Source organism: Python bivittatus, unplaced genomic scaffold (assembly GCF_059951505.1).
Source record: "Python bivittatus isolate LINGU-HERP-01145 unplaced genomic scaffold, Pbiv_v1 ctg000610_np1212, whole genome shotgun sequence".
Classification (NCBI taxonomy): domain Eukaryota; kingdom Metazoa; phylum Chordata; class Lepidosauria; order Squamata; family Pythonidae; genus Python; species Python bivittatus.
The window spans coordinates 1,310,236-1,337,670 of NW_028277088.1; the positions used below are offsets into that span (position 1 = coordinate 1,310,236).

The 27,435-nt window shown below is 51.7% G+C and overlaps 1 protein-coding gene across 11 annotated transcripts in view; it reads left to right on the forward strand.

The window, feature by feature from the left end:
* The window catches only part of LOC103067101 (uncharacterized), a 155,405-nt gene extending 135,913 nt beyond the window's left edge, over window positions 1-19,492 (forward strand). For 5 of the 11 annotated variants that reach the window (XM_088150781.1, XM_088150783.1, XM_088150784.1 and 2 more), the window contains 10 exons: window positions 192-369; window positions 1,964-2,023; window positions 2,142-2,434; window positions 5,690-5,818; window positions 8,844-8,936; window positions 11,236-11,316; window positions 12,735-12,816; window positions 16,287-16,399; window positions 17,548-17,713; window positions 17,895-18,033. In XM_088150781.1, the coding sequence (XP_088006907.1) occupies window positions 192-369; window positions 1,964-2,023; window positions 2,142-2,434; window positions 5,690-5,818; window positions 8,844-8,936; window positions 11,236-11,316; window positions 12,735-12,816; window positions 16,287-16,399; window positions 17,548-17,713; window positions 17,895-17,902 (1,203 nt within the window). In that variant the 3' untranslated portion in view covers window positions 17,903-18,033. Of the gene's footprint in view, window positions 1-191; window positions 370-1,963; window positions 2,024-2,141; window positions 2,435-5,689; window positions 5,819-8,843; window positions 8,937-11,235; window positions 11,317-12,734; window positions 12,817-16,286; window positions 16,400-17,547; window positions 17,714-17,894 lie in introns of all 11 variants that reach the window. The other 6 variants (XM_088150785.1, XM_088150782.1, XM_088150790.1 and 3 more) reach the window with 6 other exon arrangements.
* Window positions 19,493-27,435: the final 7,943 nt, after the last annotated feature.

The window sequence follows — 27,435 nt, forward strand, 5'->3', positions numbered from 1 at the left end:
AGCTAGAGGGAACTTGGGGGCCGTGAGCCTTGATAATCCCCATCCTGAGGCATGACTGGAGAAATGCTACATGCGCGTGTCCTAGAGAAAGCTACTTCCATTTGTTGAACACGCTCTCTGATCCCAGCGCCTCAACCTGGAGAAGAGAAGGTGGAGACCCTCGCTTTGACATGACTCCTTCTCCTTACTAGGGGCCAGATGTTAAGAGCCCGGAGAAGCGCGTCTCTCCTTCCAAACCCCCATCTGCTGCAACGCCTCGGCCAAGCGTGAAGACCAGTCCGGCCACTCCCAGGCCTTCGGTGCTGGCCACGAGTGGGACTTCCCCCAGTCCGAGGAGCACAGCTGCTTCCCCCCCGAAGAAGCCCTCCAGTAAGTCATTCCTGGTGCCTGGAAAGTTCTGGGGAGGGGGCTTCCATTTTTGACCTGGGATATATATGTTACATCAACTGCATGTACAAAGTATATTTATGAAATGGCGGATAGGGCAATATCTACACTCAGTTGAGCATATGAAGTTGAACAAGCTGTGTGGAACATTGTGTTAGTCTCCAGTTCCCAAAGATTTCCAACTACTCAGGAATGGATGGAGGTGATGTTAAGGATCATTAACCCCAAATGTTCATTGCATGACAGGTTTGCAAAAGAATGGCCTTTGCATTCTGGCATGCTTTATTCCTTAATTATAGAAGGAAGGGGAAGTTGGGGAACCCTATACCCAGTGCAGAATCCATAGCTGTGGCCACCCTCAGGTGGCCATCCAGCCTCATCTCCAGTGAGGAGAGACCACCAGCTCCCAAGGCAGTCTGTTCCTTGGTTGAACAGCTCTTACTGTTAGGAGGTTCTTCCTGATGGCCCTCCGAAATCAACTTCCTTGTAATTTAAGCCCACTGCTCCCTGTCCTGTCCTGTCTTCCTGAACAATGAACAATTCTATCCCGTCTTCTACACAACAGCCCTTCAGCTACCTGAAGACTACTCTCAGGTCTCCCCACAGTCTTCTCCAAGCTAAACGCATCCCAAATCTCTAACCATTTCTCATAAGATTTTCCCTCTAGGCCCCTGGTGTCCTGCATTGCTCTCTGAATATCCTCTAGTTTGCTAATATCCTTCCTAAAATGCACCCTGAACTGGATACAGCATCGTAGATGTGATTTGACCAGTGCAGAATGGAGAGGAATGGTGACTGCTCTTGGTTTTGATCCTGCACTTTGGTTGATGCAGGCTAGGATTGTATTTGCCTTTTTGGCAGCTACATCACACGGCTGGCTCAGGTTCAGCTTGTGACCCGCCAGGATACCCAAATCCTTTTTGCATGTATCATTCCTCCCATCTATCCTACGGTCACACTTTTGGGTTTTTTTCCTACCCAACTGCAGAACTTTAAAATACTTTAAATAAATAATTAATGGTACAGGCAATTTCTAGTAATTTGTCATAGTAAGCAGAAGTAAAGGGAGGCAATGTACGGGTCAGCCTACCAGAGTTGTATCTTTATTGTGGGTCAAGATGTTCAGCTGTGACCTACAGGGCGTTTAAAGCCCCAGTGCTGGCCCTCATTCGGATGTGGGGCTCGGTGGAGCTTCATCCCGTTCCACAAAGGAGCTCTCAGCTGCTCTTGGCACCAGATATCAAGTAACTCACCACTGAATCTCCCTTTCTGACTGTTTGTGTTGGCGCGGGCATGTCCTTGGTTAAAGATGCGTGAGAGCAAGGAAGATGCATGTAGCTTAAGAGCAACTAGGATACTAAACAACCGAACTTTGGAGCGGGCACGGGTGGAAGGAAACCGGAGTTAAAAGGCCACAGGAACAATATGAGAATAATTTTAGCATTCTCTCATTTAAACATTGGGGTGGGATTCTTAAGCCCAAGAGGGGAATAGGAGATTGTGCTCAAGGAGAAGCTGTTTTACGGGATGCCAACTGGCCTTGGGTTGAGCGTTCCCCTGTCTTTCTGCTGTGCAGCCATCAAGACGGAGGTCAAGGCCGCCGATGCCAGGAAGACCACTGCAAAATCACCAACAGGTACTCAGCCTCTCTGCTGCGCTTCTCAGGGGTCCCTCAGAGCCCCCCCCGGAGAGGTTTTCCTGGGCAGGCTGGTCCCCTTCGCTGCTGACCGCCTCCTCCTCTTCCTCCCTTGCAGCCGACCCGAGCCGTCCCAAGAGTGCCCCGGCTTCCACCACCCCTTCTCCCGCCCCGCCTGGAACTGCTGCCAGCCGTCCCAAGGCCAAGCCAGCTACTCCCAAGCCCTTGGGGACAGCGAGCACCACGGTGGACTCCAAGAAGGCGTCGGCGGCTCTCAAGGCAGTTCCCAAAACCAGTCCAGTTCCCAAGCCTCCACGGCCCCCCACCAGCGTTTCTGTCCCCGACCTGAAGAACGTCCGGTCCAAGATCGGGTCCACGGATAACATCAAGCACCAGCCGGGCGGAGGAAAGGTAAGCTCCTCTGCCTGAACCGTGGTTGGCCTGAGCAGATGCAGAAGCCCTCCTTGAATCTGGTCACCTTGCAGAGTTGTGCAGGAAAGCCTTGCTTCTGGTCTGGAAGTGCGGAGGGCAGAAGGCTGGCTGGGCTACTTGGAGAGAGAGCGGCCTCTTCAGTCCTGGCTGGGGCTCGGCGGCTTCTGCTGGAGCTGGAGCCAGATCCTTGCGGGCAGGGGGGCAACTTTCCTGCAGAAAGCGTGAGCGAGGAGAAGCTTAGCAGCTTCCTAGCCAGTCAGCCTGTCCATAACTGGTGCTAAAGTTCAGCAGGAGGGAGTTCCTGAGCCTTCTCTTCTTGGTAAAGATATTGGTAAAGGTGCTTGGAAGCCCAGGTGGACTTCAAAGACACATCCATGAGGTTTTCCTGCAGTGGTAGGGAAGAGATTGGCCTTGCCTTCTTGGGAGATGTTTCTTTTGACTCCTCGGCCTGGCCCACACCCCAAGGCTTTCGTAATGGACCCCCTTCAAGGATTAACCCAGGCCGTGCCCGAGAACCTCTGCCACTTCTGAAGCTCTCTGCTAGGACCCTTGCACTGTTAGTGTGGCCTTCCTCCTTCCCCTTGGCCAGAAGGAGTGCAGCAGGCTCTTTGATTTGATTGATTGATTAGCTGCTCAGTTCCAACGGACTCGATGCTCTCGCTTCCCCAGGAATGACCATTCGCTCTTCCATTTGCCTGTGTGCTGAGCCACACCCTGGGTTTTCATCCCTTCCTGTCCCAGAGAACAAGCAGAAAATAAGCAGAAATTATGTCTGAGCTGGAAACAAGAGCAGGGTTCATTTAGGACCCGGGCAGCACCCGGAGGAGTGTCCCCAGTCCTCGGCCCTGGACACCTCTCTGCTTTCTCTCAACTCAGCACTGGCAGCGAAGGGAGCTGGGCCAGGGGTTGTCTAGGCAGAGGAACGCTATTCCTCCAGAGCAGTGTTTTTCAGACTTGGCCACTTTAAGAGGTGTGGACTTCAACTCCCAGAATTTCCCAGCCAGCCATGCTGGCTGGGGAATTCTGGGAATTGAAGTCCACACCTCTTAAAGTGGCCATGTTTGAAAAACACTGTTCTAGAAGCTGATTCTGATGGAGCAGTTTCTTGATAGAATTGACCATGGGGATGGTTAAAAACCTTTCAATTACAGTGTGTTGCATTGGGGCAAAGCCGAAACAAATGGGTACCTTGATGTCCTTCATCTCCCCTCCCCTCCCTCCGTCACATAATCCCCTGCTGATACCCTGCTTCCGGCAGGCTTAATGTCCAGCAAATGGTCCAGTTGGTTCTCCTTGGCTCTGATTTGAGTGGACGAAACTGGCAATGGGAGGGAAAAGGGAAATAAATCCCCAAGTGAACTGACCATCTTCCTTGGAGTGGGGTTGGGAAGGAGAAGGAGTGTCTGGAAGGGGGTAGCTCTCCAGGTGCTGAGCAACCCCGTCCCATCCAGCAGGCAACTGCTCCAGAAGAACAGCCGTTGCCTGCCATCCTCCACAGATGTCTTCCTTCTGGCCTGGGTTGAGACTCTGCAGCAGAGGTTGGACAACCTGTGTCTCCATATATAGCGTTGACATATAATTCCCAGCAGGTCGGCTAACCGGGCTGGTGTGGGGGGGGGGTCATCTTGACAGCATGCGGAGGGCTACAACTTCTCCACCCCACCCTGTCATTGAAAAAATGGGCTTTTAACGGGAACATCTGCAGCCTAATTGTTTTCTCCCCGTTCTTCCCAATGTCCTTCTCTTTGTCCGGCAGTCAGATCTCTGGTGTAAATCAAGCCTTCGGTATTTTTTGATTGCTGGAGTTCCCGGACCATTTGTTAATGCCTAGAAATGTTTTCTGCCTCGCTGAGTTGTTTTCATTTGGGAAAAAATGCAGGCTAACGGTGGAAGCCCACCTAGTTTTATAAACCCCAGTCTGATTACAAGCGCCTTTCTCTGGTTTGAAAGAGTTGAGAAATAACATGGGACACCAGGAGTGGTAATAAAGGTGGAATCCTATCTCACTGTGATAACTTGTTGGTGTTTAGTTGTTGAAGGCAACCCGAGGCGGCCATGCTTTGGAGCTACCAGTAGTCCTCACCTAACAACCACAACAGGGACCAGAAAATTTGTTGTTAAGCAGGATGGTTGTTAAGCGAGTCATGCCCAATTTTATGACCTTTTTTGCAGTGGTCATTAAGCAAATCACCATGGTCGTTAAGCGAATCATAGCTGTTAAGCAAATCACATAATCCCCCATTGATTTTGCTTGCTGGAAGCCAGCTGGGAAGTTTGCAAACGGTGACCATGTGACCCCCAGGATGCTGCAAGCGTTGTAAGCGTGAGCTGGTTGCCAAGCGCCCACATTGCAAACACATGACTCTGAGGGTGCTGTGACTGGTTGTAAGTCCCTTTGTTCATCACCGTTGTAACTTTGAATGGTTACTAAACGAATGGTCGTTAAGTGAGGACTACCTTTACTCGAGAGCGATGCTGACTTCAAACCTTAATATTTTTGTCAAATGGGTAGAAAGAAAGGAATTCTTGGGAATTTGGGGGCAGTTAGAAACTTGCCCTCTGGCTGGGGAATTGTGATGCTCTAAAACAGTGCTTTTCAACCTTGGCAACTTTAAGAGGTATGAACTTCAGCTGAAACAGGCTGGCTGGGGAGTTCTGGGATTTGAAGTCCACACCTCTTAAAGTTGTCAAGGTTGAAAGGCACTGCCCTAAAAGAACCTGAAGAGCCGTCCAAGAGCTGATGCAAGAAGTTGGGACCTTTTCCTCCTTTTGAAAACTGCTATTTAGCCAAAATAAGAATTCACAACCGAGGGCAAACAGTTGCAAACTTTCCTCTGACCTGTCCCCCCCTCCTCCCTGGGCATTTACGCCAAGTTTGCATCTGCAAGACCAATGGAGGCTAAGCCCCACTTTTGCACGGAGCGGGTTCCACGCAGGTTTCTGATTTCTGTGGAGTTTCACTTTGAGCATTTCCAACTTCGGCTTACCTCCTCCAACCCACCCGGAGAGAGTCTCTGGATTGGGGCGGGGAAGAAATTTGGGGGAAAAAAACCTAACTAAAATATTATAAAATAAAATCAACCCTCCTGAAGATTACCCTCTGCCGATATCCTAGAAGTTGCTTCAACAGCCCATCAGTGGCACGTGATGATGGGGTTGGGGATGGGGTGATGATGATGAATATTTTTGCAACTCTCATGATGTCAAAGCCCTCCTCCCTTTGTCTCCATTTAGGCCAAAGTAGAGAGAAAGGCAGAATCAGCCGGGGCTGCCCGAAAGCCTGAACTCAATGCGGTATCTAAAATGACTACCAGTAAAACTGCTGTTTCTAAAGAGGGGGCCCAAAAGCTGCCCAATGGGAAAGTGAGTTCTGTTTCCGACTTCTAGCACTTGGGAGAGGAGAGAACCTCCTCTTCTCCTGCGTCTTCTTATTTTTATCTTTTTTTCCCCACTCTCTTTCCCTGTTTGGGTCACTTTCTCTTCCCTCTTAACTTACTCCACATTTTGCTCCCGGTTGGATCTTTCTCGGGACCCTCTTCTGCACGCAGCTTTCTCTTTGCACCTTCCGCTCTTCTGAAGGCCCAGGAAACCAAGGGTCTTTCTCTAAGCGGGGCTTGGAGGAGAGGTCTGCCAGTGGACAAGGGAAGGAGGTGTTGGGCTTGGCGATCCCATCCGGAAAGGAGGGGGAAAGAACCTGCTTGATTCTCCCTGCCTGGCCAGCCTGTCCCTTTTCTCAAGAAGCGCCCAACACATCATAACACTTCTTCGTAGCAGGCGAGGAGAAAGAAGGTCCCTAGGCCGTCGTGCCATCCGCCTTCAGAGCGTTAAGGTTGGGTGGAGAACCAGTCATTCTGGGCCTGGTGATGGACCTCTAAAAAACAAAGCAGAGCATGGCAGGTTGACCTTTTCCTTGGCTTGCCAGTCCCCTCTGCGCAAAGGTGTGTTTCTACGCCCACGTGCTCAGCCTTCAGGCCCAAAGGATACCCCGCCTTGAAGACGAGCATCTGCGAGAATTTCACGACCTAACTTCAGGTCTCAGTTCTGTGGGATTCAAATAGCGCTGTATCCTGCGCACAGTTTTCCAGTCCTACCCATTGCTATCATCCTTAGCTTGCCAGAAGGGAAGAGTTGGGGGTTGGGGGGGGTGAAATCATCCGTTGCAGACCCTGAGAGGTCCACTAACTTCCTCCTCTTTGTGCCTGAAAAGCAGCCTGCAGGTTTGGGCTGCTACAGCTACTTGGGCCTGTAAGGTAGCCAAACACACTCCAGGAATCCCCCCAAAGCTGGGGCCGGGGCTTCGGACTCTCCCTAGCCAGGACAGTCAGTTCCTTTCCCCTCTCCTGGACTGTCCTTGGCTTCATCAGGTCAGGCTGACCCTTCCAACAGAAATGGGTTGGCGAAACTATAACGGGCGCGTTTCCACTAGCGCAGAAGACCAGTGTTGCCTTGGCCTGACTGGCATGCAAATATATCCCATTCAGTGGCGCGTTAATGCTCTTTGGGGGGTCGGTTGGCATCTGGGTGCTCAGGAGAGGGTTTTCCAGGCAGATCCATGTTTTCGTTTGAGAGGATTTGTTGTCCTGGGAGAAGAAACCCCGCGGGTTGTGACTCTGGTGTAACCGGGGGGAGGCATTCTCTCTGCGAGAATTCTCCTTCGCGGCCCCATATGTGAGTGGTGGGAAACAGACAGCCCAACCAAGAGGGGTAAACGTAAAAGAAATTAAGCACCGTAATCTCCTGGGACCTCAAAGGCTAACCAAAATGCCTTAAGCTTGGGTGGGCTCATTCTGGGCATTTAATGCAGGGAATTGTGTAGTCCAGGAACAGAGCGAGGCATGTTTGTTAATGCGCAGATTAAATGCCAACTCCGTGAAGACATGTTGGCGTTTCTCTTCCTGATTAAACCAATACTGTACAACCCACGTTACGTTAACCCTCAGGAAAGCCGAACGTCTCAGAACTAGGAAGATTTGATGAGTTACATCGGACCAACAACTGTTCCACCGCCTCTGTTTAATTTACTCTTATTATTTTTAAAATAAATTATTTTGGTGGTGGACGTTCCTGCTTGAAATGTTTGAAGAAGAGGCTTTTTTACTGTTTCTGATTGTTCTATGCCATGTTAGGGCTTTTCTAAAATGCAGGATAAAATATACCAGATAAATAGAATAGGGTGTAGGAAAGTATTTTCATTCAATAAATACATAGCAGTGTTTCTCAACCTTGGCAAATTAAGGCTGTGTGGAATTCTGGGAGTTGAACTCCACTCGTGCTGGCTGAGGAATTCTGGGAGTTGAACTCCATGCATGCTAGCTGGGGAATTCTGAGACTTGAAGTCCAAATATCTTATAGTTGACAAGAGTTGGAAACACTGATGTATATAAATTAAATATAGAGTCTTCTCATTGCCAGCTCTCTTCGCTAGGTAGCTGGTGATTCAGAAGGAGACACCTTCAGTCCCCCCCAGATGATGGTGGTGGTGGTGATGGTGATGATGATATCATCATCATCATCATCATCATCATCATCATCATCATCATCATCATCGTACTATTTTCCACTTTAAACTTTCTGCAAACCCACCAAAAGGCCCCCCCAAAATCCAACCCTACCCCCATCCCGGTGACACCCCTGCCTCACTGTTACTGCCTTGGCAGCCTTCTCTCTCCCCCCCACCCCCAAGATTAAAAACCATGGTTCCCTGCTACAAAAAGACAGCTGCCTGCCCCTGATTCATGACCACAAGGAGGAATTTATTCTTGGAAGTAGATGGTGCAGGTTCAGAGTGCCTTAATTGCTAAAAGCATCTGGGAGGGGGACTTTTCTCTTATAAGTTTAAACTCCTAGATGGTTCAATAGATAAGGGGAGTGAGTACAACTTGCCAGCCTGTTGTCCGTTTGCTTAGGGTTTATTTTATTTATTCAGGCACTGACTTGCGATGCACAGTTTACTCTTTCTCAGCCATTTCAGCCTGCCTTAATTAGGAGCCAGCAACCTTACTCTCCCCCCCAGTGCTCTCTGCATCAGAAGGGCATCAAGAAGCCCCTCCCTTGCCCAAGGGGGCACTTCGCAAAAACCCAGCCCTCCTTAGAGCCCCTTTGGGGGGCACACCGAGTGGGCTGCTTTGTCGTGCGGGCTGTTCTCACCACTCCCCTGTTTCCTTCGCTGGTTCTGTGGCTGCTTTGTTTTCTCTGCTCTTCCTTCCTCCGTCTCCTCCTCCCTGTCTGAGTTTGGTCATCCCTAACCCTCGGAGTCAGACTGAATTCCTAACACCAGCTTGCGCTCCGTCTGTCTGTCCGTCCATCCCTCTGGCGTGTCACTCCCTTGAGAGAAACCTAACCAGCCCTCTTCCCTTGTGTCCTTCTCTCCATCTCTGTGATGCTCCAGGTCCAGATAGTCTCCAAAAAAGCGAACTACAGCCACGTCCAGTCCAAGTGTGGGTCCAAGGACAATATTAAGCATGTCCCTGGAGGTGGGAATGTAAGTACCAGGACCTCTGGGCAGCTGTCTTTCCACTAACTCTTTTTCATGTGCTCATTTCAACTCTGGAATTGTTGTACCTGTGTATGTGTGTACGTGTCTGTGTATCTGTGGGTGGATAGGTGGACCTTTTCCCCAAGCAGTTCATGGGAAGAACCTACTTCTGGATTTTGGAAGTGGAAAGGAACTGGCTAATATCAGGGGCAGTGGGGGAATTTGGGACTGAACTTTTTCTGAACAGGCATTGAGGGCTCTGGGAAACTCGGTAACAAAGTGGCACTTGCTGGGAAAGAGGAGATAGAGAGGAGGATGGAGATGGCCTTGAAGGAAATATGTGGCAGCTGTCAGGAAGACGTGAACTTAGCCCGGGAAAACAGGAAGGGGTGAGAAAGAAAATCAAGACTGCCCCGGCTTGATTCTCTTTGGTGTAAGTGAGAAGGGGAAAGGGGGCCAGGCTTTCCAAATGCTAGCCTATATCAATAGGATTTATTGTGCTGTCTGTTTCCTGACCCGGCCTACCCCAAAGGGCTGACAGCAGGGGTCTGCAAGCAGAAGAGCATCTCATGGGCACTGCAAAGGCAATCTTCTGGTTGCCTAACTAGGGGATGCTGCTGTGTTCCAAGGCTGGCTTGTTCTTAAGAAGGCAGCCCACCCCACCCCGATTTAGGAGAATTGGAGTGTCAGGCATGGCAGAAGAAGAGGCTGCCTACTTAACCCATTGGTTGGAGCAAGGAGTCAATTAAACCATGAACCACGGACTTCGAGGGTCCACCTGGGCATAGCAAAATGCCACGGGAGAGCACCTAGATAGCATTCTGGGTGTCCCACCTGTCAGGCCTAGCCCAAGGAACTCCAAGAGACAATGCAAATTCAGTTCAGCTATGTTTATTAGCTACAATCTCTAGCAAGAATCTCCCCAGACTGAACCCTAGCTCCCAAGCCAGCCAGCCACAACACTCTGAATTCCTCAGGGAGGTGCCAGCCTCATCCTCTTGTTCCTCCCACGCTCTTCTGGGGAGCTAAGAAAATGTTTATCTCCCTGAGCCTGTCCTTCATAAATCCATTCCATCACACACCACTTCTGTGCCTCGGGGAAGCTGATTCTACAATGGGGCTGCCGTACATTTCAGAGGAGCCCGTGTTGAAGGCCGCTGATGGAGCTGAAATGCCAGCTGGTTATCCCAGGTTAGGGCCATGCCTGATTCATTTCAGACAGGCTGCTTTGCACGCCAAGAGTTCCTTTGGTGTTTGCAGGGGGCCAATTGCAGATGAAGCTGTTGCCCTCTTGGGGATAAGCATTTGACAAGCTGGGGTACCAGCACTGTGCTTCAAATGGATGCATGTCACCAGAGGACTCCTGGGGGAGAGGATTTGCCCTTTCGTGCTCCTCCAGTTGGGCCTTGAATTCTCCTCCAAAGCATGGTCTTGTTTTCTGCTCCACTGGCAGAGCGGTGTGAACTGCCTTGGCAAGAGGCTCCAGGGAGGTGATGGAAATGATGGAGGGGAAGACTGAGTTGCAGGTGGTTTTATGTGTAAGCCATGGGCATCCTTGGGGGGCAAGTGACATCATATATATCATAGCATCATCACCTACATCAGTGTTTTTCAAGCTTGGCCACTTTAAGATGTGTGGACTTCAATTCCCAGAAGGCTGGCTGGGGAATTCTGGGAGTTGAAGTCCACACATCTTAAAGTGGCCAAGCTTGAAAAACACTGACCTATATTATATATTTTGCATCATTGGCTCAGTGACGTCAGGCTGCACGTGGTTTCTCACAGATGCCTATGATGGAAGCTTCTTTCAAGCCCTGCATCTGCCTGCACCCCTTAGCAGATCAGGGCACCGACTTTCCTGGTATGCAAAGCCGAAGTTTCCCCGGAACCAAGGAGGGAGTGGGACGTAGCGTTAACCATAATGCCAGGGGTCGGCAACTGCTACAAAAATATATACATATAAATTGCTGTTCTTTCTATGTGCTGCTTTCTACCCTGATTTTGTAAATTTTGCTCTCTTTTTTCCTTGATCTCTGGGTTCTCTTCCCCCTCTCCCAAAAAATAATGATTGCAGAACAGAAGTAACTCTAAAATCAATTCCTGGTGATGCTCCAGATTTATGTGCAGAAGCTGTTCCCTTTCCCTTCAGTTTGTCTTGCTCTTTTGCTAGATCTTCCTCTTCCAAGAATCCCCCTTGATCTTCCTCCTTCCCTCTGCCCACACTGTCATTCACCTCCTCTCCTTAATCCACAAATCAGCCTGTTCAGCTGCTCAGTTCACAGAGTAAAGTATGTATTGTTTTCAGGTTCCAAATGCCCCCAAGCCAGCTTCAGGCAGCCATTCCCAGCCATCGACCGCCCCCAGGCCCAGCCCGGGCAGTACCAATGTGAGTAGAACCACCAGACTGGCCCAAGTGGCTTTTGATGTGATGGCGTTTCTACCTTCTTCCAGTTTCGTGCGACCTTCTGGGACCTTGGCCCCAGCAACTCACTCTTGGGGGGACACTGGTCTCCCAGCTTCTTCAGCCTTTGAGTTTTCCTTGCCACCAGCAAGTCTCCCCCAGGGCCTTTGGAGAGGTTGACTGTTGGAGAGCTGTTATCTGCTGGGGGACGGGCTGGGGGGGAAGAGAGCATCCCGCTTTCCAAATCACACACCCACATGCACCCACCCAAAGGGGTAGGACAGGGAGTTTTCTCTGCTTGTGAATGGGCCACCTTCGAGACCGGCGAGTGCTGAAAGCAGGAGAAATCAGACGTCCCAGCTCAGCCACGCACCAGACTTTCCTCTGCTTTTGCAGAGGGTGTCTCCAGCTCCTCCCATGTTCATAAAGTCTGGGGACCAGGAGAGGTTGTTGACTTGAAAAGCAGGATAGGAGTCTGCAACCGCCTTGCCCAGCCAAGAGCAGGGCTACGTTGTGTTGCAGAAGGAAATAAACATTATTGGGTGTTGTGGCAGCAGCAACAAAGACGCCAATTGTATTTCCAGCTTTTGTTCTGTTTTCATTTCTCTGGTCCTGCCTTGAGATGGCCCGGTCGTAAATAAACATTTGAACTGCAGCTGGGATAAGTGCCGAACTAAGTGTCTCCTGTTTATGGTTCTTGTGCTCACTGAGTGAGCTTTAAACATCTGGAGAAGACTTGAGAAGACTGCCCCCCAAGCAGAGGGGGCCAGGGCCTCCTATGGGAGGGGGCCTTTAGAATTCACCCCTTTCCCCAATCTTCTAATACCTCTAAACCCCAGAGGTCATAAATCTGATCCTTTCACCTTCTCTCCACCTTGGTCTTGCGCCTCCTTCTGTTCCCCGCCACCGCCCCACCCCACTTCTTTGCCAGTTGGAATAAATTATGCAGAGGTATTCAACTTGCATAATATATTCTGAGCACATACATTCTGGACTCGAAGGAGAAGATTTCTATATTGCTGGCCAAAGATTAGCAGTGTTCGGGTTGATGGTCTTGCTAGCAAAGTCCGTTCTCGTTGGACTGGTGGCCGTTCTTCTCTGGATCACCTCCCACCTTTGTTTTTATGCCGTCTGCTGACATTTTAGGCTCCCTTTTCCTGGGACTCTGAGAAGTCCCCCTGCCGCCCCCATCTTTGTGCTGCAGAGACCCTTGTTTCTTGCAAGTGCCTGAAAGAACAGCCTCGTTTGCTCCGCAGTGGGAGCCAGCAGGCCAGTGGGAAGAGGGGGCTGGAAAAGGAGACATCCAGAACTCCTGGCCCTTGGAAACATCTGCAGAGCTTCTGGAAGTGCAGGGGGTTGCTTCTTCCTCAAATGTCCCTTTCTCTTCTTCTCCTGTTCTGCAGGTGCAGATCCTGAACAAGAAAATTGACCTTTCTAAAGTGTCTTCAAAGTGTGGTTCAAAGACAAACATCAAGCATAAGCCAGGTGAGAGGCAGATGGAGCAAATGGCCACCAAGGGAGGTGTGCTGTGTTCCAGGCTTTGCCTTTGCTAGCCTAGGGTGGAGTAAATGGAGGCTGTGGGAGAGGCACTGAAGAACAGTGCTGGCCCTTCAGCCCAGAATCCTGCTCCCCACATTGGCCACAGATAAGCTTCTGGAAAACTCCTAAGCAGGACATGATTCCTGTCATGCTCTTCCCCAACTCTTGTCTCCCAAGACCTGTTTGGAAGCAGACCTCAGTGAGCAAAGGAGAGTCCATGAGACATCCACTCTGGGAATAAGGTCTGCAGCTCCCTCTGTCATCACTAGAGTCTCAGGATGTAGGCATACGATCTCTCAGAAGGGCTGGTTGAACCTGCAAAGGAATTTATGGCTGACCTTGAGGAAGGTATGAGAGAGCCATCAAGGAAGGACTTGGAGAAGTGACTACACAGTCCTGCGAAAGACTTTCTAGAGTTCATTACAGCAGTACAGCAAATGGTGTCTGTTTTTGAACCTGGCCTGTCCTAGAAGAGGACATCGGTGATGGCAGACATCTCCAGGAAGTGCCTACCGTTCACAGCCAATCTCTGGCATCAGACCCAATGAATATATGACTCAGACTTTGGGAGATGAACCCTCAAGCTAAAACCAACCACATAACAACACCATTGTTGGGGAAGAAGCTGTTCAGAGAGGCAGTCTGAGCAGATAAGAAGAAACCCTTGCCCCCACCCCTGAATGGTCTTTTCATAACAAAGGCGCAAGCCCCTGCCCCTTTTGAGACAGAAAGCAGACAGAGTAGACCTAGGGGATGCCAGTCTCTGGGGCCCCAAGCCTTGGCAACCAAAGTGCCATCCAGTAGGTAGAGGAGGCAAGAATCAAGGTGAAAGGATGATGCCATAACTGCTCATACGGACAACTTGCCAAAATAGTTGATCCTGGAAAGAGTTCACAAGAATGAGTTAGAACTCACAAGCAGATCAAAAAGCAGAGTTTTGCCATCTCTGCTTCCAAAAATAAACATCTCTGCATGAAGGAGGCATTGTAGACGCGGGCATAACTGAGCACATATTCAAGAAAATCTCTTCTCTGTTTTTATGGCGGTAAAGAAAAATGGAGATTGGAGAAGTATCCTGAACCGTGAGCCTTGAAATAAATTCATTGGGCACTGAAGTGGAAGTCAAAATGGATGCCATCCTGCTGGATGACTTTCAGTTTTTGGTGGATTTGACATATAAGAGCAATCTGTTTGAATTCAGAGCATGCCTTTTCTGTCTGGGTACATCACCCAGTGTATTCATCAAAGTAAGGGTGCTCTTGTGGGCTACTGAACCCAGTGGGTCCACGTTTATACCTATCTAGATGAACTGGAGCACCTTCTATGGGGGAAGCTATGATTCATCCCAGCCTAATGCATCATAGTCTTCAGGAACAGAGTCTTGCGGAGAATCTAGCCAAGACCACTCTGGCATAACCCAAGCAGGTTCCATGCTTGAGGTTACCATCAACAGAAAAGAAAGACCTGATTTTGTCCCACAAGCACACTCTGGAGCCACGGAAGAAAGACAGAAGATCAACCCTTGTGAAGATGACAAAGTTGCAGGCCATGAACATCATAACATGGGATTCACTTCCCTGGGTCCTTCTCTCTTGCAGATTCTTACAGTGGCTGCTTTGCTTGTTACAGGACAAGAAAGTAGGTAGTCCAACCCTTGCATGGCGCTCAGCTGATCAGAAATCAGAAGACCAGGAGCACCAACTTGTGGGAAGCCCAAAAGTCAAGGCTTGGAACATGGTTCCATCAGAGATCAATGCTACTAATCAGCAGCTGGAACAAAAGGTGGGACAACTGGTCCTGAGATTACTGTGAGGGGAATGAGGACCACTGATTGGGGCAGACAACATTACAACTAAAGTCTAAAGGCAGGTCCAGATGTTAGGGCCTTCAGAAGAAATCCATCTATCTAAGGAATACTTCTGTCCAAATCGATGGTATACCTATATGGAGTGGCTGGCCTTCGTGAGTCCTCCTGGAGAATTTCATACACTCTCAGCAAGATGGGGATTGGTCCCCTGTTGATCTGTTCATGATTGCGGGCGGCAGAGAGAGGAAGCGCTGCTTCATCCAGTTAAGGAAAAGCAAAGAAGAGGGTGGCATCATGGCTGAAGGAACGACTTCCCCACCTTTTTGCAGCGCTATCCAAGGTGGCGTGCAGGGGAAGCATGTTGAGGCATGAGTGATTCTAGCTGATCCTTTCCAGACCAGGAGGCCCTGGTCCTCCACCCTGATGGAACTGAGAAAAGAACATCCATGGCAGCACTGCACCCAGACCCAGAGTAACTGCAATGGTGCCCTTGAAAACTGGACAGAGTGATCTCTGAGGATGGGTTTTAGGTCTATCAGTTGACTTGGCACAAGTCAAACTTGTGGCACTGGCAACAGGAGTCTCTGAATTACTGGGTTTCCCCCAGGGGGAATGGAGAGGACACTGTCTTTGAATCAGGTTATATGGACAGGTAGCTGCTTTGGGTTCTGTCCTCCAGAATGAGCAGAGGACCTGCTTTCAGCCCACCGTCACCTGCGCTGGTCCCTTAGTGGCGCACTCCTCTCACCATCCGTGATTCACCATTTTCCTACGGGAGACTCGTCATAAATCTTTAAAGATTTGCCCTCCACGTTGCCAGTCTCTTGCCGCAATAATCTCCAGATCAGGGACTTTCATGCAGGATGCACAGATGGTGAACTCTGTTTTCTCTCTGTGTTGAATCCTTAAATTATACCAAATTTAAACGCACTTCCCTGGTGGGGTTAACGGCCTAAAATTATACCAGCAAGTCAAGTCCCCACAGTGCTTAGAACAGTGGTTCTTAAATGGTTTGACCCAATTACCCCTTTTCCAGGTCTCAAATAATGTCATTACTCCCCGCTGCCCAAGAACAGACTGTTGTTTTATACAAGTATCTCAGCAGCGGCGCTCCCAAACTGGATCCTCGACTCACAAACAAGCAGTTACAAATTGCTCCATTATGCCCAGGATATGTCCACATTACACCCTTGGGGGTAATTTCCCCCAGTTTAAGAACCACTGGCTTAGAAGGATCACAAGGCGGACATGGGCTCAGAAATGCCTGTTGGAGAAGACTGGATGAGGTCATTTGCTTATGCATATTTTAAAGAAATGTTTGCATTATTTATTTAGGGGTCCACAGGCATACTCTCAATAAGGCATAATCTAAATAAAGACCTTTGAATGGATTGAACGTTGATGGAGATCATCCTTGGGCCCCAGGGAGAGGAAGCAAAAGTTGGGATGGGACTTTGATCCAGCCTTTCCCCATGGACCACTCACCCATCATCCCTGCCCAGCAAGGCTATTTGGGTTGGTGATAACAAGGCTGTTTACCAAGTTGGGGAGGCTTTGTTCACTCTCTTAGGGTCCCTGCCAAGAATTATTTTTCTGTCCTTTCTTTCAGGGGGAGGAGACATCAAGATCGAGAACCAGAAGTTGAACTTCAAGGAGAAGGCCCAGGCTAAGGTGGGCTCTCTGGACAATGTCGGGCATGTGCCAGCTGGGGGCACTGTGAAGGTATGCCTGGGGCCATGCCAGTTGAGATACCTCTCTGCTTCCTCACTAGGCAAAGCCACCATTAATGAGCCACCGCTACCTTCCTGTGCATGTTCTTGGTGCCCCGTAAAGGAAGGTGTTGAATCAAATTGAGAACATCCAAGTGGAAACGGCCCTTAAGGGCTCCCTAAATATGCAGGACTCTCCAGGGTGCTGGGTAACGGGCAGCAGTGCAGGGGGAACCAAGGAGTGAGATGCGTAGGTGCATGTTCCCCCACCACCAGTTCTCCCCTCTGCTTCACATCCCTCCTTCGTCTTGGTAGCAGTGATGTGAGCAAAGGGGAGAGGGAGCTGGCGGGCAGCCTTAAACACGCAGAGCTGGTCCAGTTCCACTTGGCATGTCATTGGCCCGTGGAGAGTGTGAGCAGGATCCATTCCCCACCCAAGCACCCACTCCTCCTTCCCACAAGAGAAGGGCACCTCCGCAACATCACATAAGGCCGTCTTCAGTCCTCAGTGACCGGTGCAAAGGCCAACCAGGTTCCTCAGCAGCAGAGAGTTGCATCTCGAAAAGACCCTCTCCCTCTTGCGGGCGTCCTCAGCTGGTCCCAGAGTTGCGTCCAGTCCCAGAGTTGTGTCCTAGGTAGCTTTCGCTCACCCTGTGGGCCTGCCTTGAGCTGTCCACAACAGAGACATCAGTGGAAATCGCTGGTCAGCCTTCCGCTTCTCCCACACCTCTGGATGAGTCTTGGGGGTGCAGGGCAGGCTCCACCCCAGCGTCCTTCTCAACAATCTCCTGTGTCTGTTGCCCCTCCACCGCTGTTTCCCAAACGCCTTGTTCCCCATGTCTTCACTTGTGCAGCCAATCCAGCCCCCAGGCCAAAGGGTGGAGTGTTGGGGCTGGGGTGGGGGGCATAGAGGAGGTGATGAGCTGAGCGGAGGGGGCGGGCCTGGCCCAGATTGAAGCAAATGGATTTGCCCTTGTTGGTCTCCCCCTCCTCAAGACAAAGCCCACCCAGAACGGTTGAGCTCGGCCCTCTCCGCCCAGCTGGGTCCCTCCATCGAGAAGCCGGGGGCTCTCCCCACCAGGCCGTCCTCCCTCATCCCATCCCCTTCCCCTCTGTGTAGTGACCCTTCATTGTCCTCCCCACCCCACTGTTTTCTTCTAGACTGAGGGGGGCGAGGAGGCAGCCCCCGAGAACGGAGCTGCTGCGACAGTGCCCCCGTCGGGCAGCAGTGCCCCGCAGGAGAATGGCGCGGGGCCGACCGTGCCCCCTCAGGGCAATGGCGACCAAAGGGAAATTCAGTGCTTCAACACTCACATACAAGAGACAAGTAAGTGCCCAGGGAATCTGGCAGCCCTAGAGGAGGCAGGGGGTCTGGGAGAGGCGCTGCCGTAGAGCCGCCCCCCTCCCCATTCTTTTTTTCAGGGCTGGGGGGAGCCTGAGAATGTTTGCTTGTGGGTTTTTGCCTCTGCTGATGTCGTTAATGCAACCAATTGCCTTTTATTTTCCAGGCATTTAACGATGACATTCTGGTATCGCCTTCCGCCCCTTCTCTCTCCCCCCTTTCCTGCCCCCACTGTGTCGCTGCAGATTGAATCCCACAAGCTGACCTTCCGTGAGAACGCCAAGGCCCGCACGGACCACGGAGCGGATTTCGCGGTCTGCGCCTGCAGCCCCCCCGCCTCGCCTCCGCTGAGCGCCTCCATCAGCGAGAGCCCGGGCACCGCCACCGCCGCCTCCTTGCCCCTGCCGCTGCCCTGGCGGGCTCCCCTCGCGGAAGAGACCTCTGCCGTGCTCTCTCGGCCAGGCTTGTGACTCTCTTTCCTGCCCTGCGCCCCCCACCCCCTGATCCGCCCCCCTGAGCCTGCCTCCCTTAACCCCACCCAGAGCCCGATGGGGAGCCTGGAAGGGGCTGCCGAGCTGCCCGGGCAGTGGGTCGGTCGGTCCTTTGCACGAGTCCCGGGCTGGGCGGGGGGTGGGCTTTGGGGCAGGGGGTCTCGCCTCCAGCCTCCCCAGGCCTGCTTTCATTTCTCCACTTGGTCGCCCGGATGGAAGGGCCATGTGGAACGATGCTTTTGCCCCGCAAGGTCGGACTTGTCTCGGCACGAGAAAAGCCGGCTTGAAATGCCCAGAGCGGGCTCGGAGGCCGGGTGGGAGTTAAAGGGGGCAAGCTTTCCTTCCTCCCCTTCCCTTCCCTTCCCAACCTCCCCCATCCCACCCCGCCCCACAGAGCCCCGCTGCGTCCCATTTAACGCTGGCCGGCCACTCTCACACATAACTTCATGCTCTTGGGCCACTCCGAGCGACGGCCGTAACCCGCTTCCTTTTTATTTCCTCGCCCACCCCTTGCGATAAAACGGTGTTGCTGTGCCGAGCGCGGTCGGCCTGTGGCTTCTTCACCGCCGGCTCACGCTTCTCTCCTGCTCTCCCGCACCGCCCTTCCCCTCGCCATAGGAGAGTTAAAAGAACCATTATCCGCCGCTGCAGCGCTGTTGGCTTTGTATCCACATATCCTGCCATTTTAAAACCGTGTTCTGTTTGTTTTATTTTTCTTTGGTGTGGTGGTTATTTTGCGTGTGTGTTTAAAATATTTGGAGAACGACGGAGCCAAGTGACGTTAAGCCCCGGTGGTGACAGCTGAGAAGGGTGACGGGCGGGAAGATGGGCGCTGTGGGAGGAAAGGCCCTGCCTGCAGCTGGCTCTCTTCAGCGACCTGCTGCGAGAGAAGCTGAAGGGTGGGCGCCTCGAGGCAGGCCCCTGCACAGCCCCCAAGTTCCCCTTGGGCGGCGTCTGAAGGGCCAAACCCGAGGGTCTCTGCAGTCCGTGCAGCTGTGGCCCCATCTGGGAGAGAGTGCCCACCTGCAAGGAAGGCTGGGACGGACGGAGCGCGATGTTTCGGAGGAGCTGGGCGGGAGACTGGCGGGTCGTGGGAAAGTGCTTGAGGGTCCGAGGAGACGGGTGGTGCAGGGCGGAGGAGCAGGCGGCGCGGGCCAAGCCCTCCTGCTCTGGCTCTGGGTCTTAAGGGAAAGGGGGGAGATGCCGATCCGAGTTCCGTCTTTCACACTGCAAACGACACTAAACTGAAATGTAAATAAAACTTTGAAAACGACGTCTTGTGAGAGTCCTGAGGAGTTCTGTTTTAAACCTGCGGGGAACAAGGAGGGGACGGGGGCTCTGCAGGCGAGCTTTGGATGGGGCTGGGGGCGGGGGGGCGCGTCGGAAGGCGCTTGAGGGGAGGTGCGTCAAAAAAACCAACCCTACACCGTTTCCCCTTGACCTCCCCCCCTCCCCCGGGTCAGGATGCTCCTTGGGGAGACAGACAGGCAGCCCCAGAGACCTCTTGCACTTGTGATTGTTTTATATATATAAATATATATATTAAAGGTTGCATGATTTCTAATAAAATAGCTTTTTAAACCGTTAACGAGGGGTTTTTTTTTCTTTTGGCATCAAAACAGTCTGCTAAAAGAAACCTTGATCTTGCAACTTCCGTGGAAAGATGATTAATGACGCGATGGCAGGTTTTGCACTGAAAAAAGGGGGCGGTGATCATCGGTCCTCAGCCCTAACCCTTCGTTTCAGCCCTCCGAGCCTTCGTCCGCCTCCTGCCCGTGCTGCTGACCAGCCCCAAAGTGGGGTTGTTTTTAATCCCCCCTCCCTCCCCTCCTCCCCCATCTTCCTTCCCTTCCAACTGGCCTGCCCAGCCCCCCTCGTGTGTCCCCACAGCCTGTCTCCCCTTGGGGTGGGGAGAAACGACTCCTGGGCTGGGTGCAAGACGTTTGCACTGGGGGTCTGGCTGTGCTGAAACCCCCCCATGCAAAGGGAGCGTGCTTGCTCAGGGGTCTGCGGGCAGTGGAAAAGCAATCCCGCAGGCTGCAGTGTGGGGCCCAGGGAGCTTAAATGAGGGGGCCATGACCCCTCACTTCAGTCTCCATCTTGTGCATGTTCCACCACCACCATCACGACCCCACCCTCCCCATATCGATCTGTATCTCTGCCCCGCAGACGAATTAAGGCTCTCGCGCTCCTGCTAAACTCTAAACACCAGCCCGAGTCTCTTGTCTGCTGAATCCACCCCGTGGATCAAGGAAACAGGAGGCCTCCTTTGAGCAGGGGCCACGTCCCTGAAGCAGTAACCATCCGTGGGGGGAGACGTGGAAGAACGCTGGTGATTCTGGCCGAGTTTGTCTAGAGAGACGTTGGGAAGCGGGCGGTCCAGTGATCCAGAGCCATTTTCTCTGCCCCCCCCCCGCCCAAGTTGGGAAGGGAAATTGGGGAGATTAACTGCGTGCTGGTGTTTGAGGTTCTGTTCCTGTCAGAGCAGGCTGGAGATCATCTATCGGTTGGAAACCTTCACTGAGAATACTGCATCTTACTAGGGCGCTTGCAAAAAAATAAATTAAGGTGTCTCGCAAAGGGATTTGCTAATTCCTCCTTTTGTTTCCAAGGCAACTTTTTTTTTCCTGGCTGCTTCTGAAGCAGCTGCTGCCAGCCTGCCAAAGTGCACAGATGTTCCTCCTGTTTGAGCCTCGGTCTGGCTGGAGGCTACAGGGGGTGCCCCAGCTCCCGTCCGCCCGCTCAGGAACATGGGCCGCGTGTGAGGTTGAGCCGGAGTTCCAGAGAGGCCCTAGGGAATTGCTTGGGCTGAGAAGTGGGGCCTGGCCGGCCCTCCCCTGCTTCGTTTTCTAACGAGGATTTCTAACCGGGTTGTTTTAGGTTGGAAAGTGGCTTGTAAATACTGTGGTTCTGGGAAATGCTTTCAAAGACTGTGATCATCCTCATTCCCCTTCGTTTGGAATGATGGGAGCAAATATTCTAGAAAAAGACGGGCCTCGAACTCCCTTTCTGGATGGGAATTAAAGCGTTGGAAGACCCCCTCTCCCACTGGGGAAGGCTGCATTCTGCACTGGGGAGAAAGAATGAGGGTGCGGCATTGCTCCTGAGCATGGAAATGTAGAGCGGGTGACTTCTATTGCAGTGTCGGGTTTTCTGTAACCGCTTCAAGTAGCCACTTTGGGTCTCCAGGAAGAGTTGGAGATGAACCTGAACCATGAAATCCCCTTGAATATGTAGGTTGTAGAGGAGATCGGGGGAACTTCTGCAGAACTAATCTAGTGGGAATGCTGTAGGTGAACTCCCTGGTTGACGGTGCTCTGGCTCTCAATCGGACCAGGGTCTGGAGTATAGAATTGGTGTATTTGGTCTCTGAGGATCAGAGTTTTGTAGCATGTTGATGTTTCAGGATATTGTGGAAGGTGTTCAGTACTGGGCTTCCCCTCCTGGAAATGGGGCAGGTTCTTGAGGAAATGGTGGTGGTCATTATAAGAGCATACAAGGTTTAGATGGGGACTGGAGGCTTCCTAAGGCATCTCTTTTCTCTTCAGTAGAATAATGACCATCTTCCAGGATAGACCTGACCAAGGAGGTCTTCTAGCTTGGAGCATGGCCTTCTGAAAGGTAGCAAGTGAGAATGGGCAGGTACAGAGGGCTTTTTCGGTGCAAGCAGGTCTCTCAGAACTTTTCCCAACATGTGCCCTCTGGAGGTATTGGATGAGTCCTTCCATCACCCCCAGCTGGCACAGGCTGATGAAGGTAGTAGTCTGACACATCCAGAGGGCAGCCAACAGGGGAAAATTGCTTTACAATGAAGTAGTTTTCATGGTGGGCACAAAGGAGTGCTTCACAGCTGAGCTGACCGAAAGAGCATGAAAGGGTGCTGAGGAACCGCACCGGAAAACCAACAATGCTCATAACTTTTGATTGAAGTCAGGTATATCTGAAGGACAGCACCTAGCTGATGTGGACTGCTCTTGGCTTAGTTGGGGCTTGGATTGGAGACCTCCAGGAATGTCCAGAGCTGTAGACTAAACTGGCAGTCCCACCATGATGTCCTACCCTTGTTGCGTGAATGTGGGCAGAGGATGGCAGAGGCTGTGGAGCGTTCTTCACACTTCCCTGGCTCAATAGCCAAAGCAGGAGTGGTTCTCAGTGCTTAGTAGGCTGAAGAATTGGAGTTGGGGGAGAAGATGGGAGCTCCTACAGTTGTCCTTGAGATCTTTCCCCCCACTTAGCCACTCCAGTGCCTGTGCAGAGCAACCTAGGTTTTCTCCCTTCCTGCCCAGCCCAGCCATCTTCTCTATTTGTGCAAATGGTGGGAGAAGATGGGGATAGAGGCAGAGCAGAAGGGTGCGAAGTCCTGGGCCCCCAGGATGCTTCTGCGTCCCACTGGACTGGGAACAAGAAGGCCATGAGAGGCTGTGGGGTGAAAGGAGGCTGTTCTTGGTGTGAAAGTTGTGGCTCTTTCCCACCATCCCAAATGGTCCCTTCCTCCAGTTCCGTTGGGGCCGCGTGTGGCTTGGGAAGAGGCAGACAGAATGAGTGAAGCATTTGGCTGGATTTGCGCAGCAATATGGAATTACAAGTATTCTCACATTAGTCTAGAGCAGTGTTTCTCAACCTTGGCCCCTTGAAGGTGTGTGGACTTCAACTCCCAGAATCCCCCAGCCAGCAAGTCCACGCATCTTAAAGTTGCTAAGGTGGAGAAACGCTGCTCTAGGGAGCGGAATGGGTGGGGAGAAATGCATGGACAATGGCTGGGATACAGGAGACGGGGTGGGTGGAACTGGTCCAGGTGGGAGCCCCCAACCTCACTGCCGAGATAATGGGGCCCCTTCTAAGAAATAATCCACCTCTTTTCTTTCCTTCTCCTGGTCTTGGACTTGTAATAATAGCATGAGCGTCTCGGTTAGCTGCATTTTTTGGATCTGATGTTGTGAATTCTCCTTTCCTATTGTAAAGGGTGTCAATAAAGCTAATAGCTGTGCAACCTTGGCGCCTGGCCTCCTCTGTCTTCTGGGCCGCTTTCTCTCCTGCTCCAACCGGAGGCTTCTCCCCTGCCTCGGTTGGTCTCCAGCGTCCTCCTTGCTCTGGGCTTAAGCTCAGGCAGAGCCCAAACAGAAAGCCAAGCCCATTTGGGAACTGGAGCATTTCCAAACTCTGGCATTGTGATGAATGATGGAAGGCTTAAACGCTGGCTTCGAATCGAAGGGACGTGCATCTTCCCTGCCTCTGTGGTGCTTCGCCTTGATTTAGGTGGCCTGGGAATGGTTAGATGAGCTTTGCGGCTAAGAAAATAAGGGAGTTATTTTGCAAACTGGAAAAGGGGTTAGGGAGTAAAGGGGGCTCCCATTGGACCTGCCAAGACTCTCTTTCCTCAGCGCCTCGGAGCCTGTTCCACAAGAATGATGAAGACCCCTTTTTCTTTGTAACAGAAAATCTCCAAAGAGATCGGCTGCTTTCTCCTTGGCCCATCCTGCTGTCCGTTTAATGAGCAACGCTTACTTTAAACAGGACTGGCGTTTTCATTTGGGGCTGCTCTTTCCATCCTCTCATGGGGGAAGAGACTCAGAGTTGTTACTACATAAAGCCTCGCATTTACTCCTGGGGGCATAAACAGCGCTGGGAGACTCTTCCATGGGACGCATTAGCTCAGCTCTTCACCTGCACCGCCACTGCACCGCGATGATAATACGTCCCTGGTGTTCGCTTTCAGCAACCACTGGGAAAAGTGGAAATAAAATGCCTTTAAAATGGCCTGCCACTGGCTGGAATAAAACAGATTGAAGTTCAGAAAGATGTTTAGAAACTAGCTGCTCCCTCCCGGCCTTTTGTAAGAGAGAACGCTGAAAGCGACGTTGGTTTTCACGGATAGAAAATCGTAAAATGTCATTTCTTGATTAAAATTTGCTTTCAATCCATGGGGTTTCTAATAGGGGCAGGTAGCCTGTGGCTTTAAGGCTCCACCCAGATTCTGAAGCTCTTCTTAGGGGTCTCTAGAAGCCCCCTCCAAGGTTTAATGATGTGAGCGTTGAACGTCACTGACGCAGATTCCTGCCATTCTCAGATGGAGATGCACGAAAAATTGTCGATTGAGCCCTAAAACAGGCTTAAATAAGTACTTCAAAAGGAACATTTGGGAAAGTCACATTCAGCCCCCACCACCAAAAGGTGGTCCTCTGCTTCCAGTATGTTAGGGCAAGCAAAAAGTGTTTTCCCGTTTTGATCCGTTTTTACCCATCCTTCAGTGTCTCAGAAGAGGTCTTTTGATATTTCAGTCTCCTGTAAGACAAACCAGCTGGACTTTGGGATCAGATGAGGCTCCTGAGAAAACCTGACTGGGCTCACAGCCAAATGATCTTGAAGGTGCTCCAATCTGGGTTCCTACAGGCGATGATCTAAGCCAGTGTTGTCCAAACGTGGCCACTTTAAGATGAGTGGACTTCAACTCCCAGAATTCCCCAGCCAGCCTTGCTGGCTGGGGAATTCTGGGAGTTGAAGTCCACTCATCTTAAAGTGGCCATGTTTGGACAACACTGATCTAAGCCATCATCGAATAATCTAATTAAGCTGCCTCCAAGTCCTGGGTGGCTTGCAAACCCAGGATCATCTTTCCTCAAGGGGGTGCTTCCCAGATGTGATGGGAATTCTAGTCGAAGTCCTCACATCTTAAAGTGCCCAAGGTTGAGAAACTCTGGTCTAGAAGCTGTCCGAAATGGCAAATACAGCCAGCCTTCCCTCAAGCCCTCAGGGCAGATACCGGTGTTACGTTACGTCATGGCCCCATGCGCGGGGTTTTGCACGGCCTCCTCCCTCCACGGGGGGGAATCCGACATGTCCTTTGGGTTTGCAACCTAACCCTGCGCAAGAGAATGGACAGTGCTGAATCTTCCCTCTCTGCGATCTAAAGGCCGCATCTTCTTTTTCCCCTTATTGCTCTCTGGGGCAGCAAGAGCAACCGGGCAGCAAGCGCAGACGGGCACCGAAGGAGGCAGAGACGGGTGGCGGTTCTGCTGACCCAGCGTCTCCTCTCGTCTCCCTAGAATGCAGACCTGGGCGCCCCCCGGCTCCCAAGCTGACCCCCCACCCTGCTTCTGGGAAGGATCAAGCAGGTCACCTTTTGCAAAGCTGCCGTTGCCTTCTTTAACTTTCTTTGCAGCCAGGAGCCAAAAAAACCGAAACAAAACCAAACCAGTACACAAGGAGCAAGTTACAGAAGATTAGTGGTAATAGTCTGGCATCTTTCTATGAAAATAGAATGGGAGGGAGGGAGGAGAAGAAAGGAATGAAAAAGGGAGAGAGGGGGAAGGGAGGGAGGGAGGGGAGAGGAAGGAAGGAGGGAAGGAAGGAGGGGAAAGGAGGGAAGGAGAAGAAGGAAAGGGAAGGAAGGAAGGAAGGAAGGAAGGAAGGAAGGAAGGAAGGAAGGAAGGAAAAGGTAGTTTAGCACTCTTAACCACCATAAGAATCACCCAGATCCTTCTAAGAAGAGTTGCAATTGAACAAAACCTCTCTACATTCCTGAACATTTCAGTGGAGTAAAAAGCAAATAATTTTCGTTTCAGACCAGCCACGCAGCGGGGTCTGAAGGAGTGGGGCCTGATGGTTTGCAACCGTCAGTGTGCAGCACCCACCTCCCAGAGGCACAGGCCAAGAGGAGATCTAGAAAGGGTCTTGAGACTTCTTGTGGCCACAGCCCTGCCCAGGGGGGCTGCATGCCCATGTTCACAGTGCGCTTGCCTGGCCCAGCCCGGCTAAAGAAAAGCTGGGTGAACTGCAGCTCCACCTTCCCACTGGTGCCCCCCAAATATGTGAGGCTTTAGCTCCCATAATCCCCATCAGCAGGCTGGGAAGGGCAAGAGTCATTGCCCGACACTCCCTCTAAAATGGGGTCCCCCCCAGGAACTTGAGGAGTGGCCCTCGGGACAAGCAAGCGGGCAGTTTTGCCTCCCCAAAGAGCTGACAGACATCTCTGGCCCAAGAAGCCACGCTTTTTTTGTGGAAGCACAAAAGCCCCCCGTCCTGAGTCTGGAGTGGACACAGGAGATTTGTACTTTTTAGACCAGGAGATTTTGAAGGGTGGGAGCCTGAAGCCCTTTGGGCGGGTGGGATGCAGAGTAAGTCACCGACACCTCAAACGTCCAGGGCTGCTGAGCTCCCAATAACTTTACAGACATTTTAACTATCTAGGCTGGACCCCCCTTTGGGCCAAGACCAACTAAGTGCTGTGCCTGATAAGTTTTGGTGACTTCCAGGACTTTATCCATACGGTCTTCTTGGCAAATGTACGAAGGGGATTATTGCCCCTGCCTTTTTCCAGGGTATATCTTCAAGTTCCCGTCCACCCTGGGATGCCCTAATGTTCCCCCGTCCTTGGCTTACTCGGTCGGACTCTGCTTAGCTTTTGGAGATCACGCAAGGTCGGTTACCTGCTGCCACCTAGCCGAGCCCTCTGAAACTCCCAGTCTTTAAAATGTATAAGAGTACCCAATAATCAACATAGAAACCCAGTGCACGGAACCACATTATTGCCTCATTTAGGAAGAGGGTGGGGTTCTTGCTGCTATCCTAATGGGTCTTTCACTCTTTGACCCTAAGGCCGGTGGGTCTTGAGAAACAGACTCACAAAACGTTTAGACGTGGGAGCCCCCGAAAGGACCCGCTGCATCGCAGAAGGTTAATTTCTTGACGTGGTCTCCGATTCATCCCAATAGGTCTAGCCTTAAGGACCCTCCGCACCCCGATCTTCTCCCTAAAGCACAAGCTGCGGATGAGCAGGCACGGGGTTGGGGGGCCAACCTGCTCTAGGTGCCTGGGTCTCTCGGCTGCCAAGCAAGGCCCCCCTCCCGAGGCTTTGCAATACATCCCCTCTGCCCCGGGAGGGGTCCCGTTTGAGCGCCAGGGCAGGCAAAGGGTCTGCACCCCCTCCCTGCAGGGTCTGTTTCTCTGGGGCGAAGTGAGAAGGGAGCTCTCACTCTGGTCTCCTCTTGCTCCGGGACGTGGCTTAGGCAGAAGGGAGAGGGTAAAACCACCTTTTACTACTTCAAAGAAAACAGCTGGGGGCATTTGTTGACATCTGGGCTGAGCCTGTATATGTGTGTGTGGACAGGGACGTGGTGCAACTTCATAATTCGGTATTATTTTAGCCCTCTCCTTTATATTTGGGAGCATATTCTCTACCAAGGGCTCTTGCTGAATCCATATCCCCGCAGAGAACCC